The following is an 18,735-nucleotide window of genomic DNA, read 5'->3' on the forward strand; positions in this document are numbered from 1 at the left end:
CAGTGATGTCCTGGAGCTCAGATGACTGACCTCCACCAACCACCGCCATCTTCCTTTGCACTCGGTATGACTCCAACCAATGGAGGGTTTACCACTTCAGTTTTGCTCCGGCTCCTTGATGCCATAATCAGTCAAATGCTGCCTTGATGTCGAGGGCAGTCACTCTCACCTCAACTCTTAAGTTCAGCTCTTTTGTCCATGTTTGAACCAAGGCTGTAATGATATCAGGAGCTGAGTGGCCCTGGCAGAACCCAAACTGAGTGTCACTGAGCAGGTTATTGCGAAGGATGTGCCGCTTGATAGCACTGTCGACGACACCTTCCATCACTTTACTGATGATTGAGAGTGGACTGATAGGGCAATAATTGACTGGGTTGGACTTGTCCTGCTTTTTGTGTACACGACATACCTGGGCAATTTTCCACATTGCCGGAAAGATGCCAGTGTTGTAGCTGTACTGGAACAGCTTGACTAGGGCGTGGCATGTTCTGGAGCACAGGTCTTCAGTACTATCGCCTGAATGTTGTCAGGTCCCATAGTCTTTGCAGTATCCAGTGTCTTCAGTCGTTTCTTGATATCACGCGGAGTGAATTGAATTGGCTGAAGTCTGGCATCTGTGATGCTGGGGACTTCAGGAGGAGGCCATGATGTATCATCCTCTCGGCACTTCTGGCTGAAGATTGTTGCAAATGCATCAGCTTTATCTTTCGCACTGATGTGCTGGGCTCCCCCATCATTGAGGATGGGGATATTTGTGGAACCACCTCCTCATGTTAGTTGTTTAATTGTCCACCACCATTCACGACTGGATGTGGTAGGACTGCAGAGCTTAGATCTGATCCGTTGGTTATGGGATCGCTTAACTCTGTCTATCGCAATTCTTTTAATGCTGTTTGGTATGCAAGTAGACCAGGGTTATAGCTTCACCTGGCTAACACCTCATTTTGAGGTATGCCTGGTGCTGCTCCTGGCATGCCCTCCTGCATTTTACCATCTTAGAGTCATAGAGAGATACAGCACTGAAACAGGCCCTTCCACCTACCGAGTCTGTGCTGACCAACAACCACCCATTTTTTTTATATGCTAATCCTACATTAATCCCACATTCCCTACCACATCCCCACAATTCTCCTACCACCTACCTGCACTAGGGGCAATTTACAATGGCCAATTTACCTATCAACCTTCAAGTCTTTAGCTGTGGGAGGAAACCAGAGCACCCGGCGGAAACACACGCGGTCACAGGTAGAACTTGCAAACTCCACACAAGCAGCACCCAGAACCGAACCCAGGTCGCTGGAGCTGTGAGACTGTGGGGCTAACCACTGTGTCGCCCAATCTTGAAATCTTGAAGTTCCAGCTCTGATAGGTATTTGACATCTCCCAGGGATCTTCTTGCAAAGGCACCACTATCGATTGCCCAGTCTCTTTACATGCACTTCCAGTTTGTTCAACATTGTAAAATGGATCCACCCTTTCCCACAAGTACGGTGTAACAGGGAAGGACAGTGAGAGCCTTCAGCCATCAATCTGCTGTGACAGTCTGATGCAGGAGTCCAGCTGCTAGGGTTGACAGTCCTCTGCATAGAGGGGTGGTCGATTACTGCTAGGGGTGGGAGTCCTCTGTATAGAGAAGCAGTCGATTACTGCTAGGGGTGGGAGTCCTCTGCATAGCGAAGCAGTCGATTACTGCTCTGGTTGAGAGTCCTCTGCATAGAGGGGTGGTCGATTACTGCTAGGGGTGGGAGTCCTCTGTATAGAGAAGCAGTCGATTACTGCTCTGGTTGAGAGTCCTCTGCATAGCGAAGCAGTCGATTACTGCTCTGGTTGAGAGTCCTCTGCATAGAGAAGCAGTCGATTACTGCTCTGGTTGAGAGTCCTCTGCATCGAGAAGCAGTCGATTACTGCTCTGGTTGAGAGTCCTCTGCATAGCGAAGCAGTCGATTACTGCTAGGGGTGAGAGTCCTCTGCATAGCGAAGCAGTCGATTACTGCTAGGGGTGAGAGTCCTCTGCATAGAGAAGCAGTCGATTACTGCTCTGGTTGAGAGTCCTCTGCATAGAGAAGCAGTCGATTACTGCTCTGGTTGAGAGTCCTCTGCATAGAGGGGCAGTCGATTACTGCTAGGGTTGAGAGTCCTCTGCATAGAGAAGCAGTCGATTACTGCTCTGGTTGAGAGTCCTCTGCATAGAGGGGCAGTCGATTACTGCTAGGGGTGAGAGTCCTCTGCATAGAGAAGCAGTCGATTACTGCTCTGGTTGAGAGTCCTCTGCATAGAGAAGCAGTCGATTACTGCTCTGGTTGAGAGTCCTCTGCATAGAGGGGCAGTCGATTACTGCTAGGGTTGAGAGTCCTCTGCATAGAGGGGCAGTCGATTACTGCTCTGGTTGAGAGTCCTCTGCATAGAGGGGCAGTCGATTACTGCTAGGGGTGAGAGTCCTCTGTATAGAAGGGTGGTCAATTACTGCTAGGAAGCCATTTTACAGCATCTATGGGCCCCACTCCCCAGGATCCTTGGAAGCTTCCCAATCACAGTGGCTGTAGATTTTTCCCCTACAGCAGTCGTTCTGGTGGAACAGTGGAGGGGAGAGGTTGGCACACACCGGTGACTGTCAAGCAGTGTTTCAGCAGGTCCACCTTGTTTGCTGGTTTCTGGCAGTTTCGCAGTGGTATTTCCACCAGTGCTGAGAAATGGTAGAATCTTTCAGTACAGGAGGAGGCCATTCGGCCCATCGTGCCTTATCCCACTCTTTGAAAGAGGCATCAATTAGTCTCGCTCCCCCTCCCATTAGCCACCGTCCCCACCTCCCACCCAACCCCGTCTGAGATTTGTGGGGCTCCACACAGTTCTGAAAAATCACTTTGCGGGGCAAAGGGGGAGACTTTTTAGGACAGGACTAGAGGTAACAGCATCAGTCTGATCTGTACTCAGCCACACAGGCCAACAACAAAAAAGTCATTCTGAATTCCAGAGAGAGAGAGAGGAGAGAGAGAGAGAGAATGGTTCCAGCCAACACAGTTGAACCCTGCTGAAACAAGTTGGAAGCCAGCTACAGCAGACGCAAGTCAAAATGACTCTACTACCAGTGAGAATTGCCCTACGAAATCAGCACTATCTTCACCCCAAAGTGAACCACCAGAAGACTAGAACAGCCCAGATATCCAGCAAACAGGCCAGAAACCTTAAAATTCACCTTCCGAGAGGACCATACAGGTTATTCTGGAAACAACAGACTTTAATAACCTGAACTCTGAACTCTTACCCTGTACTTTTCCATCTATCTTCTCTTGAGAGTGCATGTGTGAGTGACTGCATGAATGAGTGGAGTTGCGAACATTTTGGGGAATGAGTATTGTTTAATAAAAACTTAATCTGCTGTTTTAAACCTATAAGGAAACCTGTCACTGTTTATTTGGCAAATAAAGCACAAGGGGTTAAAACAGTAGTAACGAAAACACTTGTTGTGGTCAATTGGGAGGTGAACAGTGGAGACCAGCCAGACTATCACCCACCTGACTGTAACAGCTGTGCATGTTTAAGGGAGAGCGTAAACAGGAGGGCGAGGGCCAAAATGGCAGGTCAGGCATCAAATCAGTGTTGGACACTAACTGGTGTGTACGTCCAGCACACACACAGGACACTGGCGCTATCCACCCTCCACAACATGGCGCGCACCACACCGGAAGTGGGCAGGAGTGAGCCTTCGCCATTTTATTCCTCAGCCAGTTGACGTTGGTGCCTGTTGCCAAGCTGCAGTAACAAATGGTCATCATGATAGTGCACCCCAGTCCCCAGGATCTGTCACCATTTCCCTCTTTTGCCAGATAGTGCTTCCCAGATGCGATAGCTGACACTTAGGGCTTTCATGTCACGCTTGCAAGCGTCCTTGAAACATCCTATCTATAGCCAGAGTGTCACCTGCAATGGTGTCTCTTCGCACTTCCACACCGCTACCTCTGATGTCCTACAAGGATCTATCCTCAGCCCCCTCCTATTTCTCATCTACATGCCTCCCATCGGCGACAATATCTGAAAACACCATGTCAGTTTCCACAGGTAGGTTGACAACACCCAATTCTACCTCACCACCACCTCTCTCGACCCCTCCACTGACTCTAAATTGGTGAACTGACATCCAGTACTGGATGAGTGGAAATTTCCTCTAATTATTCCCAATTTTGGGAAGACTGAAGCCATTGTCTTCAGTCCCCGCCACAAATTCCGTTCCCCAGCCACCGAATCCAGCCCTCTCCCTGGCAACTGTCTGATGCTGTTCACAACCTCAATGTCATATCCACTCTGTCACTAAGACTGCTATTCCCACCTCTGTAGCACCGCCTGTCTCCACCCCTGCCTCAGCTCATCAGCTGCTCAAACCCTCATTCATACCTTCCTTTCCTTCTACCCTCTGTAAACCTGAGGTCATCCAAAAATCAGCTACCTGTGTCCTAGCTCCAACCAACTGCTGATCACACATCACCCCTATTCTCGCTGACCGACACCGGCGTCCGGTTAAGCAACACCTCAACTTAAAAAATTCTGATCCTTTTATTTTCAAACCCCTTCACGGCCTCACCCCTCCCCATCTCTGCACTCTCCCCCAGCATTACAACCCTCAGACATCTGCGCTTCGCTCTAATTCTGGCCTTTTGAACTTCACTCCACCATCGGTGTCTGCCTAAACTTTTAAATTCCCTCCCTCCACTTCTCCGCCTCTCTGCCCCGCTTTCCTCCTTTAAGGCACTCCTTAAAACCTACCTCTTTGACCCAGCTTTCCGTCATGTGCTCAAATATCTCCTTATGTGGCTCAGTGTACTATTTTGCTTCGTAATGCCTCTGTTAAGCGACTTGGGGCGTTTAAGTCGCGATATGAATACAGGTTGTTGTAATTTTTCTTCTGCATAATTTCAGGGTGTCATATAGCATTCCAGCTGTCAGGAGCTGTGTCAATCTTGCTCTATGCACAGAGCAGCGTGATCTGAGAGATAAAACCACAGTAAAATTCATTGGTGGCCCCGTCAAGGCGGAAAGGGATGGTTTTCAGCGCCATCAGGATGTCTGTCTCCAACTTCAACACGCTGGTCAAGATTGCCCTGGTTTTTGAACTTGTTGCCCCACCGGGTAAGGAGAACTTTTGTGCAAACTCTGCCGTCCGGAAAAGTTACCTGCAGACGAATAACGCCGCTGGGTATTTAGTGTCAGGTTTGCAAGGCATGGGCGCTTGCCTTTTGCGCGGTGCACATCGCTGACAGCAGGGGGAGGGGAGATGCTGACTCAGGATGGCAGTTCTGGTTCAGTTAATCTGCCTGAATGTCCACCGGGTGGGGGGGTCTGTCTCGAATTCAGTGTGGCTGTTTTATTTACTGTTTAGCTTCTTCCCTCTTATCCCTTCAGCTGCACCCTGCTCCCACCTGCACGGCATTTTCAGAGAGCCCCAGTACCACCAGGGGGCACCTCAGTACATTTATTGCGTTCATCGTGGGCATGCCAGAGAAATTAAGGCACTTTTTTCTTTACTCATTCGCGGGATGTGGGCCTCGCTGGCCAGACCAGCATTTATTGCCCATCCCTAATTGCCCTTGAGATGGTCCGGCAGACAGTGGTTCTCAATGTGTGCTCCATGGACCACTGCTGGTCCGCGAGGGTCCTTCCGGGTGGTCCGCAGGCTGGTCCGAAATGCCAGACGAGAGAACGGGCCAGAACGCTCACCACCCCCACCCCCCCATCGCTCGCTCTGACGTCGCACGACCAGACCGAATTCACCCCCTGTGCACGGCTGAACTGAGGGACTGGATCCATGGGAAACCCCTCGAACTGTATGTTTGACATGAAATGTACATTGCAAATATAACCTGGAATTGTAAGTGTAGCGAGGCATCTCAGAGTGCCACATACTGTATTGAAAAGCAATTGAACTGTATTGCACTATATGTAATGGCAATTTTGAGCTGCTAAGTAATGAACTATTACAAATTTTATGAATAAAAGTGTACTTTTTAAAAGAAGTTCGAAATAGTAATAGTGGCAGTAGAAGCAACAGTACTCAGTAAAAATAATAGTCGTCATAAAATTAGTGCTAGAAATAGTGATAAATAGAAGTAATGGCAGCAGTAGCAAAATAAATATTAGAAGTGGTTGCAATGGAAGTAGCAGCACAAGTGGGATAGCAGATATTGAAGTAATAATAGATGTCTGCAGTGGCTCGGTGGTAGTATTCTCACCTCAGAGTCAGAGATCTATGAGTTTAAGTCCTGTTTCAGAGACTTGAGCACATGCAGGGAGACAATTTTAACTTCGGATGATAGTGATATTGGATCAGCTGGTTATACACCCTGCCTGATTGAATTCAACAATGAACATAGGACTTAGAGGCAGGGGTAGGCCATTCGGCCCTTCGAGCCTGCTCTGCCATTTGATAAGATCATGGCTGATCTGGTGTGGTCTCAATTTCATCCTGTCTTCCCCCTGATGCCTTGACTCCCTTGTCTATCAAAAATCGAACTCAGTCTTGAATATATTCAATGAACCAGCCTCCACTGCTTTCTGAGGAAGAGAATTCAACAGCCTGATGACCCCGAGAGAAACAAAATTCTCCACACCTCCATCTTAAAAGAGAGTCCGCTTATTCTTAAACAGTGTCTCCTAGTTCTAGTCTCCCCCACAATAGGAAACATCCGCCCAGCATCCACTCTGTCAAGACCCCTCAGGATCTTATATGTTTCAATAAGATCATCTCTCATTCTTTTAACCTCCAATGGATATAGGCCCAACCTTCCTCATAAGATAAACCCTTCATACCTGGAATTAGTCAAGTGAACCTTCTCTGAACTGCTTCTGATGCAATTATATCCTTTTTCAAATAAGGAGACCAGAACTGTACACAGTACTGCAGATGTGGTCTCACCAAGGCCCTGTACAGCTGCAGTAAAACTTCCCGACTTTTATACTCTATCCCCCTTGCAACAAAGGCCAACATTCCATATGCCTTCCTAATCACTTGCTGTACCTGCAGACTAACTTTCTGTGAATCATGAAGCAGGACACCCAGATCCCTCTTTACTGCAGAGTTCTGCAATCTCTCTCCGTTTAAATAATATACAGCTTTTCTATTCTTCCTGCCAAAGTGGACAAGTTCACATTTTCCCACATTATACTCACTCCATCTGCCACATTTTTGCTCACTCACTTAACCTATTCTTCTGCAGGTTCTTTACCTCCTCTTGACAACTTACTGTCCTTCCTATCTTGGTGTCATCGGCAAATTTAGCGACCATACATTCGGTCGATTCATCCAAGTCATTGATATAGATTGTAAATAGTTAAGGACCCAGCACTAATCACTGTGGCACTCCACTAGTTACAGCCTGTCAACCAGAAAAAGACCCATTTCTCCCTACTTTCTGCTTCCTGTTAGTTAACCAACCCTTCACCGATGCTAAAATCAGGAGAGATCGTGACTGTCCGTGTTACACTATTGCTGATATTGCACGGCTAGTCTCAAACTTTTTCAGCCACGGACCACTTAGGTGGGGCAAAAAAAAAACCTGGGGACCACCTAACGGCCCTACCCCACCCGCTTTTGCAGCCACTGCGAGAAAACAAAACCTCATCCGAATGAATGGGAAGAAAAGCTTTTGACGAGACACCAAATGAGATGATTGTCTGGTTGCAAACTGGAGCGCTTCAGTCTCAAGGCGGGGCTCCACGCTCAGCCAGTTCCTCTTCCTTGTTTTTCAGCCCCACCGAGTGTGGAAAGTCCAATTTCGCAATTGTACGTTGTTAGAGTAACACCCTCCCACCCAGTTTTATGTCATCTGCAAATTTGGAAATATTACATTTCGTTCCCTCATCTAAATCATTAATATATATTGTGAATAGCTGGGGTCCCAGCACTGATCCCTGCGCTACCCCACTAGTCACTGCCTGCCATTCGGAAAAAGACCCATTTATCCCTACTCTTTGTTTCCTGTCTGCCAACCAATTTTCTATCCATCGCAATACACTACCCCCAATCTCATGTGCTTTAATTTTACATTCTAATCTCTTATGTGGGACTTTGTCGAAAGCCTTCTGAAAGTCCAAATAAACCACATCCACTGGCTCCCCCTCACCAACTCTACTAGTTACATCCTCGAAGAATTTTAGTAGATTTGTCAAGCATGATCAAGCACCCTTTTGTAAATCCATGCTGACTCTGCCCGATCCTCCCAATGTTTTCTGAGTGCTCTGCTATAAAATCTTTGATAATGGACTCTAGAATTTTCCCCACTACCGACGTCAAGCTGATTGGTCTATAATTCCCTGCTTTCTCTCTACCTCCCTTTTTAAATAGTGGGGTTACATTTGCTACCCTCCAATCTGTACGAACTATTCCAGAGTCTGTAGAATCTTGGAAGATGACCACCAATGCATCCATTATTTCTAGGACCACTTCCTTAAGTACTCTGGGATGCATACCATCAGGCCCTGGGGATTTATCGGCCTTCAATCCCATCAATTTCCCCAACACCATTTCTCTACTAATACTGATTTCCTTCAATTCCTCCCTCTCACTATGCCCTGTGTTCCCCAACATTTCTGGTATGATATTTGTGTCCTCCTCTGTGAAGACAGAACCAAAGTATGCATTTAGTTGGTCAGCCATTTCTTTGTTCCCCATAATAAATGCCCCTGTTTCTGACTGTAAGGGACCTACATTTGTCTTCACCAATCTTTTTCTCTTCATATACCTATAGAAACTCCTACAGTCAGTTTTTATGTTCCCCGCAAGCTTGCTCTCGTACTCTTTGTTCCCCTTCTTAATCAATCCCTTGGTCCTCCTTTGCTGAATTCTAAACTGCTCCCAATCCTCAGCTCTGTTGTTTTTTCTCGCAAATTTATATGCCTCTTCCTTGGATCTAATGCTATCTCTAATTTCCCTTGTAAGCCATGGTTTGGCTATCTTTCCCACTGTATGCCTTCTTCCGGTTTGAAAAACAATCATTTACCGCTACTCTCTGTTTCCTGTCACTCAACCAACTTTGTATCTGTGCTGTCACTGCCCCTTTTATTCCATGGGCTTCAGCTTTGCTGGCAAGTGGCACTTTATCAGATGCCTTTTGGAAGTCATCTTACACCACATCAACCACATTACCTTCATCAACCATCTCTGTTACCTCATCAAAAACCCTATTAGGTTTTAAACACAATTTGCCTTTTACAAATCTGTGCTGGCTTTCCTCAATTAAGCTGCACTTGTTCAAGTGAATGTCAACATTATCCCCGATTATCGTTTCTAAAAGCTTTCCCACCACTGTGGTTAAACTGATGGACCTGTAGTTGCTGAGTTTATCCTTGCATCCTTTTTTTGAACAAGGGAGAAACATTTGCAATTCTCCGGTCCTCTGGCACCACCCCTCTATCTAAGGAAGATTGGAGGATCATGGCCAGTGCCTGCACAATTTCAGTCCTGACTTCTCTCAGTATCCTTAGATGCATCCCATCTGGTCCTGGTGACTTATCAACTTTAAGTACAGTCAATCTTTCTAATACCTCCTCCTTCACTGTGACCTTGGTCACATCATCTTCTTCAGTAAAGATGGATGTAAAGTGGGAGACGGTGGTGCACGGGTACAGTCACTGGACTAGTAATCCAGAGGTCCAGGCTAATGCCCTGGTGACATGGGTTCAAATCCCACCATAGCAGCTGGTAGAATTTAACTTCAATTAATTAATTTAAAAAGTCTGGAATTGAAAGCTTCTTCTCAGTAATTGTGCCATGAAGCCCATCTGGTGTCCTTACATGTGACTCCAGACCCACAGCAATATGGTTGACTCTTAACTGCCCTCTGAAATGGCCTAGCAAGCTACTTAGTTGTCAAGGGCAATTAGGGATGGGCAACAAATGCTGGTCTTGCCAGTGATGCCACATCCCATGAAAGAATTTAAAAACAATTATTTAGTACCTCAGCCATGCCTTCTGCCTTGGCCCCACTCCTCCTTTTACTACTTATATGCTTATAGAAGGCTTTTGGATTCTCTTTTATGTAAATTGCCAGTCTCTTCTCATACTCTCTCTTTCCCCCTCATTTCTATTTCACTCCCCCTCTGAACTTTCTATATTCAGCCTGGTTCTCAATTGACCGCATGGATCGGTTGGAGCAGCAACTGGATGCACTTAGGAGCATGCAAGTGGCAGAAAGTGTCATAGACAGGAGTTTTAGAGACATGGTTACACCCAAGGTGCAGGCAGATAGATGGGTGACCGCTAGAAGGGGCAGGCAGTCAGTGCAGGAATCCCCTGTGGCTATCCCGCTCTCTAACAAGTATACCGTTTGGGATACTGTTGGGGGGGATGGCCTATCTGGGGAAAACAGCAGCAGCCACAGCAGTGGCTGGCACTGTTGTTCAGCAGGGAGGGACAAAGCGCAGAAGAGCAATAGTTATAGGTGACTCTATAGTCAGGGGCACAGATAGGCGCTTCTGTGGATTTGAAAGAGACTCCAGGATGGTATGTTGCCTCCCTGGTGCCAGGGTCAAGGATGTCTCTGAACGGACAGGGGGCATTCTGAAGGGGGAGCGTGAACAGCCAGAGGTTGTGGTACACATCGGTAACAACGACATAGGCAGGAAGAGTGATGAGGTCCTGCAGGGGGAGTTTAGGGAGTTAGGTAGAAAGTTAAAAAACAGGACCTCTAGGGTTGTAATCTCGGTATTTCTCCCTGTGCCACGTGCCAGTGAGGCTAGAAATAGGAAGATAGTGCAGCTAAACACGTGGCTGAACAGCTGGTGTAGAAGGGAGGGTTTCAGATATCTGGACCATTGGGATCTCTTCAGGGACAGATGGGACCTGTACAAGAAGGACGGGTTGCATCTAAACTGGAGGGGCCCAAATATCCTGACTGCGAGGTTTGCTAGCGTCACTCGGGAGGGTTTAAACTAGTATGGCAGGGGGGTGAGAACCAGAGCAGTAGGACAACAAGTGAATTAATGAAGGGGAACTAGTAAATAAGGCCAGTAAGACTAAGAGGAAGAGCAGGCAGGGAGATGTTGCTGAGTACAGCGGGAATGGTGGTCTGAAGTGCATTTGTTTCAATGCGAGAAGTATAACAGGTAAGGCAGATGAACTTAGAGCTTGGATTAGTACTTGGAACTATGATGTTGTTGCTATTACAGAGACTTGGTTGAGGGAAGGACAGGATTGGCAGCTAAATGTTCCAGGATTTAGAAGCTTCAGACGGGATAGAGGGGGATGTAAAAGGGGTGGGGGAGTTGCATTACTGGTTAAGGAGAATATCACAGCTGTAATGCGGGAGGACACCTCGGAGGGGTCATGCAGCAAGGCAATATGGGTGGAGCTCAGGAATAGGAAGGGTGCAGTCACGATGTTGGGGGTTTACTACAGGCCTCCCAACAGCCAGCGGGAGGTAGAGGAGCAGATATGTAGACAGATTTTGGAAAGATGTAAAGGTAACAGGGTTGTGGTGGTGGGTGATTTTAACTTCCCCAACATTGACTGGGACTCACTTAGTGCTAGGGGCTTGGATGGGGCAGAATTTGTGAGGAGCATCCAGGAGGGCTTCTTGAAACAGTATGTAGATAGTCCAACTAGGGATGGGGCCATTCTGGACCTGGTATTGGGGAATGAGCCCGGCCAGGTGGTCGAAGTTTCAGTAGGGAAGCATTTCGGGAACAGTGACCATAATTCCATAAGTTTTAAGGTACTTGCGGATAAGGATAAGAGTAGTCCTCGGGTGAAGGTGCTAAATTGGTAGTAGAGGATCTGGATCGGCGCAGGCTTGGAGGGCCGAAGGACCTGTTCCTGTGCTGTAATTTTCTTTGTTCTTTGTTCTTTGGGGGAAGGCTAATTATAACAATATTAGGCAGGAACTGAAGAATTTAGATTGGGGACAGCTGTTTGAGGGTAAATAAACATCTGACATGTGGGAGTCTTTCAAATGTCAGTTGATTAGCATCCAGGACCAGCATGTTCCTGTGAGGAAGAAGGATAAGTTTGGCAAGTTTTGGGAACCTTGGATAACGCGGGATATTGTGAGCCTCGTCAAAAAGAAAAAGGAAGCATTCGTAAGGGCTGGAAAGCTAGGAACAGACGAATCCCTTGAGGAATATAAAGACAGTAGGAAGCAACTTAAGCAAGGAGTCAGGAGGGCTAAAGGGGTTATGAAAAGTCATTGGCAAACAGGATTAAGGACAATCCCAAGGCTTTTTATACGTATATAAAGAGCAAGAGGGTAACCAGGGAAAGGGTTGGCCCACTCAAGGACAGAGAAGGGAATTTATGTGTGGAGCCAGAGGAAATGGGCGAGGTACTAAATGAGTACTTTGCATCAGTATTCACCAAGGAGAAGGACTTGGTGGATGATGAGCCTAGGGAAGGGAGTGTAGATAGTCTCAGTCATCTCATTATCAAAAAGGAGGAGGTGTTGGGTGTCTTGCAAAGCATTAAGGTAGATAAGTCCCCAGGGCCTGATGGGATCTACCCTAGAATACTGAGGGAGGCAAGGGAAGAAATTGTTGGGGCCTTGACAGAAATCTTTGCATCCTCATTGGCTACAGGTGAGGTCCCAGAGGACTGGAGAATAGCCAATGTTGATCCTTTGTTTAAGAAGGGTAGCAAGGATAATCCAGGAAATTATAGGCTGGTGAGCCTTATGTCGGTGGTAGGGATATTATTAGAGAGGATTCACTCCCATTTGGAAACAAATGGATTTATTAGTGAGAGGCAGCATGGTGTTGTGAAGGGGAGGTCATGTCTCACTAATTTGATTGTGTTTTTTGAGGAAGTGACAAAGATGATTGATGAAGGAAGGGCAGTGGATGTTATCTATATGGACTTCAGTAAAGCCTTTGACAAGGTCCCTCATGGCAGACTGATACAAAAGGTGAAGTCACACGGGATCAGAGGGGAGCTGGCAAGATGGATACAGAACTGGCTCGGTCATAGAAGACAGAGGGTATCAATGGAAGGGTGCTTTTCTGAATGGAGGGGTGTGACTAGTGATGTTCCTCAGGGATCAGTGCTGGGACCTTTGCTGTTTGTAGTATAGATAAATGATTTGGAGGAAAATGTAGCTGGTCTGATTAGTAAGTTTGCGGACGACACAAAGGTTGGTGGAGTTGCGGATAGTGATGAGGATTGTCAGAGGATACAGCAGGATATAGATCGGTTGGAGACTTGGACGGAGAAATGGCAGATGGAGTTTAATTCGGACAAATGTGAAGTCATGCATTTTGGAAGGTCTAATGCAGGTGGGAAGCATACAGTAAATGGCAGAACCCTTAGGAGTATTGACAGGCAGAGAGATCTGGGCGTACAGGTCCACAGGTCACTGAAAATGGCAACGCAGGTGGATAAGGTAGTCAAGAAGGCATACGGCATGCTTGCCTTCATTGGTCGGGGCATAGAGTGTAAAAATAGGCAAGTCATGCTGCAGCTGTACAGAACTTTAGTTAGGCCACACTTAGAATATTGCGTGTAATTCTGGTCGCCACACTACCAGAAGGACGTGGAGGCTTTGGAGAGGGTACAGGTTTAAGGTGAGAAGGGCAAAGTTTAGCGGGGATGTTCGAGGCAAGTTCTTTACACAGAGGGTGGTGAGTGCCTGGAACTTGTTGCCGGGGAAGGTGGTGGAAGCAGGTGCCATAGAGACGTTTAAGAGGCATCTTGACAAATACATGAATAGGATGGGAATAGAGGGATATGGACCCCGGAAGTGCAGAAGGTTTTTGTTTAGGCAGGCATCAAGATCGGCGCAGGCTTGGAGGGCCGAATGGCCTGTTCCTGTGCTGTACTGTTCTTTGTTCTTTGTTCAATTGTCTTATCAACCTGATATTTGTCATATGTCCCCCTTTTCTGCTTCATCTTATTTCTATCTCCTTCTTCATCGAGAGACCTCTAGCTTTGCTTGCCCTACCTTTACCCCAAATGGGAATGTACCTTGACTCTACCAGAACCATCTTCTCTTTAAAGGCAGCCTGTTGTTCCATTACAGTTTTGCCTGCCAATTTACTTGGACAAATCTGTTCACACCCCACTGAAAATGGTCCTCCTCCAATTTAGTATTTGTACATTAGGTGGCTCCTTCTCCATTGCCGTGGCAACCTAAAGCTTATGATATTATGATCACTGTTCCCTAAAAGTCCCCTGACTGACACTTGACCCTCCTCATTCCCCAGAACCAGATCCAGCAATGCCTCCTTCCTCATTGCGCCAGAAACATGCTGATCAAGAAAGCTTTCCTGAACATTCTTCAAAATATCTTCCTGCTCTCTGCCTTTTACACCATTACTATCTCGGTCTGTATCCCAGTCTATATTAGGATAATTAAAATCCCCCATTATAGCTACTCTATAGTTTTTGCACCTCTCTGTTATTTCCCTGCTAAGTTCGTGCCTATAATATATAATCCAATAGTGTAATGGTATCTCTTTAGTTTCTTAGCTATAACCAAATAGACTCTGTCCTTGATCCCTCTAGGACATCCTCTCTCCCCAGCACTATAATAGTCTCCTTAATCATTACAGCCACCCCTCCTCCTTTCTTTCCTTCCCTATCTTTCCTGAACACCTTGCATCCAGGAATATTTAGTACTCAGTCTTGCCCTTTTTTAAGCCAGATCTCCATTTCCTTTTATTAACTTGTAGGATGTGGGCATCAGTGGCAAGATTATATCCGTGCCTGTCCTTAATTGCCCTTGACAAGGTGGTGGTGAGCTGCCTTCTTGAACCGCTGCAGTCCATGTGGTGTAGGTATACCCACAGTGCTGTCAGGGAGGGAGTTCCAGGGTTTTGACCCAGCGACAGTGATCTTTGTTGAGGTGCAACCTGTCCAGCCTGTATAGGTCCCACCTCCTCCAGAACCGGTCCCAATGTCCCTGGAATCTAAAGCCCTTCCTCCTGCACCATCTTGCACTCATTCATCTGCTCTATCCTCCTATTCCTATTTCCATACTCACTAGCACAGGGAGTAATCTGGAGATTACTGCGTTTGAGGTCCTACTTGCTAGACTCTTTCCTAGCTCCTTAAAATCTGCTTGACCTCATCCCTCTTTCTACCTATGTCGTTGGTACCGATATGAATCATGACCTCTGGCTGTTAACTCTCCCCGCTCAGTGCTCTGCAGCTGGTCAGCAACTCCCTTATACCAGGGAGTTAACAGCATCCTGGAATCACGTCTGCAGCTGCAGAAAGGTCTGTCTGCTTTCCTAACTGTAGAATCTCCTATCACTTTCCCAGTCTTCTTCCTGCCTGCCCTGTAATGTTGAGCTGCCCATGGTGCTGTGAATTTGACTCTAGCTGTATTCCCAAGGGGGAAAGCATCACTTTCACCAGTATTCAGAACTGAATACCGATTGGACAGTGAGGTACACTCAGGGGACTCCTGTATTACCTGCCTGGTCCTGCTTCTAACATTACATCTCTAATACTGCTATGCAATACCCCTAGTGATGTTTCTAATATTACATCTCTAATACTGCTATGCAACACCCCTAATGATGCTTCTAATATTACATCTAATACTGCTATGTAATACTCCCACTGCTACTTCAAGTACTACTTTTACTGCTATGACTTCTATGACTACACCTGATACTACATCGAGTGATTCCATTTCTATTACAACAACATCTACTTTTACTACCTCTGATTTCACTTCTAGTACTAATTCTGATGCTACTTGTACTCCTACTATCTCCAGCCTAACAGTTATGACTATAATACTTAAAGTACTATTATTTCTACTAGTACACTGACTTCAACTAATTCCACTAATAACCACTACTTTAACTTGTACTGATTCAGCTTCCACGCCTTAGAATCTTATCGCGTAGACCGAGGCCATGTGACCCATCATGCCTGTGCTGGCTCTTTGGAAGAACTATCCAGCTGACCCCAGTTGCCTGCTTTTTTCCCATTAATACTGCAATTTCATTCCCCCTTTTCAAGTATTTCTTTTTCCAATTCTCTTTTGAAAGCTTCTGTAGAATCTGCTTCCAACACCTCTTCAGGCAGTGCATTCCAGGTGATAACAACTCATTGTGTAAAATAAAATCTTCTCATTTTCCATCTGGTTCTTTTACCAATTATATTAAGTCTGTGCCCTTTGTTTACCAAACCTCTTGACATTGGGGGGGGAAAAAAATGTCTTATCTGCTTTATCATAACCCCCTCATCATTTTGACCTTCTTCTATGAGTACCAGGTGTCTGGCATTCTGCATGTGATCCTCCCCTCACTGCATAGTCATAACAAAATCTTCGACACTTCAGCCCTACTCTTTTGGAACTCCCTTCTCTTGTCTCCAATTCAGGCACAAGTTGCTTACGATTTTACCATCTATTAATTGGAGTTGTGATCAGCCTGTGCCCAAACTCGTGCTTGCGACCCTTCAGATTCTCGAGAGGGAGAACTTGCCCCTCTTGGATAATTATGTCTGTTCTTATCCATCAGGTCAATCAGAAGCCTGGCGGCCAAGCCAGGAATTGTTTGGAGCTACCGGGTCTTCCATTTTGTTGCCTGGATTCAGCGCTGAAGATTTTAAAAATGTGCAATACGTCAACTGGGCATTCTCAGGAACACCCATTCTAGATTACTACAATGTGACACAAATACCCACCTTCACCAACTTGTACAAGAATCGGTGCAGCTTCTTCTCTTCCAATGGATCACTGCTGTTGAAAAATGTAACATCGGATGACCGAGGACTCTACAAAGTTAAGATTAATTTAAATGAGAGCAGGAGCAATGTGATCAAACTGAATGTCATTGGTAAGTGCTTTGTAATATCCAGTTAAAACTCTTGTAACAGGAGCTAGCTTCTCGCAGACAGAGGGATTGAAGAAAGAAGTATTTAGATTTACATTGCACCTTTCACTTTACCGCAATGAAGTACTTCTGAAGTGTAATCACTGTCGCAATGTAGGAAGCACAGCAGCAGATCTGCGCACAGCAAGCTCCCACAAACAGCAAAGGTGATAAATGACCATATCATCAGTTTATTTAGTGATGTTGGTTGAGGGATAAATATTGGCCAGGACGCCAGGGAGAACTCCCCTGCCCTTCTTCAGGACAGTGCCAAGGAACTGTTTGCACCCATCTGGGAGGGTAGACAAAGCCTTAGTTTAATATCTCATCCAAAAGATAACACCTCCAAGAGTGCAGTCCTCCCTCAGTACTGCCTAGGTTACGTCTGGAGAGGGTCCTTGAACCTACAAGCTTCCCACTCAGAGGCAGGAGTGCTACCCCTGAGCTACAGCTGACCCTAATATTGAAGAGGAGGGCGCTGAGATGAGAAAGAAGATAGGGAACACATGATTGCTGAAGCAATTGGAAAATAAATTGTAAGAGCCTTTCTCAGATACAAACCTAAATATGTGGATGGCCCACGCTGCTCAGTGGAAAACAAAATCAACAAATTGAGTATTTAAATCATGTTTTCCCTCCCCCACTGCAGGTTAACTATGTAGATAAATTTGTGCATGTAGTGTGTTGTAGCTGTAGAAGCAAGCAACTCTACTTGAGCATGGTTAGATTGTTTTCTTGTCAAAGTTACTTCAGAAGTTGAAAAGTTCACATATTTGCTTTGTTTGGTTGCTGTTGGAACAAGTGACAGTCAACCTTCTTCCTTCTATGGTTCACAATGACACACTTCGCATGAGGCACTGAACGGTGGAGGATACAGAACAGGCTTTATTCATGTACAGCGTAGTTGATCAGTTCATACTGTACACAGAGTGAGTAGCTTTTCAGTTTCTCTATCGAGCCCTCCAAATAACTGTTGAAAATGGTGCTCCTTTATATACCTTATCTTGCATCAAATGTACATGTCACCGATAAGATCGCGTGATTATAAGACTCTTAAAAAGGGGGTCTCACTTCCTCTAAGGTCCTGACCCGATACTGAGTACTAATCACACGAAACAGACTGTGGATACACTTTATTAACTCACCAAGCAATAGTAAATACTTACAACACCGGTTGCTTAGCAGACCCGTGTACAGAAACTCATTCCCAGGTGGTCAGGTCCTCTGAGCAATGTCTTCCGCACAGCTTCCTGTGACTGACCAATTCACACTTCCCCGGCTGCAGCAACAATGTCCTTGTGAGCTGTGGCTTTTTCCCCCTTTCTGACCCTGGTCCCTCGACATCTAAGGTAATGTTTTGAATTGGGTCATCCGGTTGGGTTTCAGTGCCTTATCAATCCCACCCTGGCTATGCAAGACCACCTGCATGTGATCATATCCTGCTCTCAGCAGGGGGAGTTCTCAGGTGCATACCACCCGTAGGTGTGATATCTGCATCGTGATAAGGCAAGAAGGAAACCATTCACACATATTTCAAAAGGCCATTGTCCATGCGAGTGGTTATAGACAGGCTGTTTGATGTTTTAACAGCCCAGGCTACCACGTCAGTGGTATGTCCTGACTTGGCTGTCTGTGTGTATGTATGTGGAGGTCCTTGTTTAGTTACATTGTCTTTTCTACGTTTTCTCTACATTTTCAAGAAGTTGAATATGAACCTCAGCGATGATGTCTTCGGTTAGAATTCTTCTCCCTTCATCCTGATGCCCTTCACCTCCACGTTTTCACCAACGGGTGAGCTCCACACGCTCCACAACTGGTGACATTTTACTTATGAACAGAAATACAGGAGATGTTAACAAATTCCAAATTCCTCACAGCATAACAAAAATACAAGAGATATCCAAATGCCTTACCCGATGTATCTGTTCTTGA

The 18,735-nt window shown here is 46.1% G+C and overlaps 1 protein-coding gene across 4 annotated transcripts in view; it reads left to right on the top strand.

The window, feature by feature from the left end:
* Positions 1 to 4,797: 4,797 nt before the first annotated feature.
* The window catches only part of LOC137346179 (carcinoembryonic antigen-related cell adhesion molecule 2-like), a 46,296-nt gene continuing 32,358 nt past the window's right edge, over positions 4,798 to 18,735 (top strand). The window contains exons 1-2 of one of the 4 annotated variants that reach the window (XM_068009565.1): positions 4,798 to 5,121; positions 16,450 to 16,767. In XM_068009565.1, coding sequence (XP_067865666.1) covers positions 5,034 to 5,121; positions 16,450 to 16,767 — 406 coding nt within the window. In that variant the 5' untranslated portion in view covers positions 4,798 to 5,033. The remainder of the gene's footprint in view (positions 5,122 to 16,449; positions 16,768 to 18,735) is intronic. The other 3 variants (XM_068009566.1, XM_068009567.1, XM_068009564.1) reach the window with 3 other exon arrangements.

The sequence above is a fragment of the Heterodontus francisci genome, chromosome 29 (assembly GCF_036365525.1).
Source record: "Heterodontus francisci isolate sHetFra1 chromosome 29, sHetFra1.hap1, whole genome shotgun sequence".
Lineage (NCBI taxonomy): Eukaryota > Metazoa > Chordata > Chondrichthyes > Heterodontiformes > Heterodontidae > Heterodontus > Heterodontus francisci.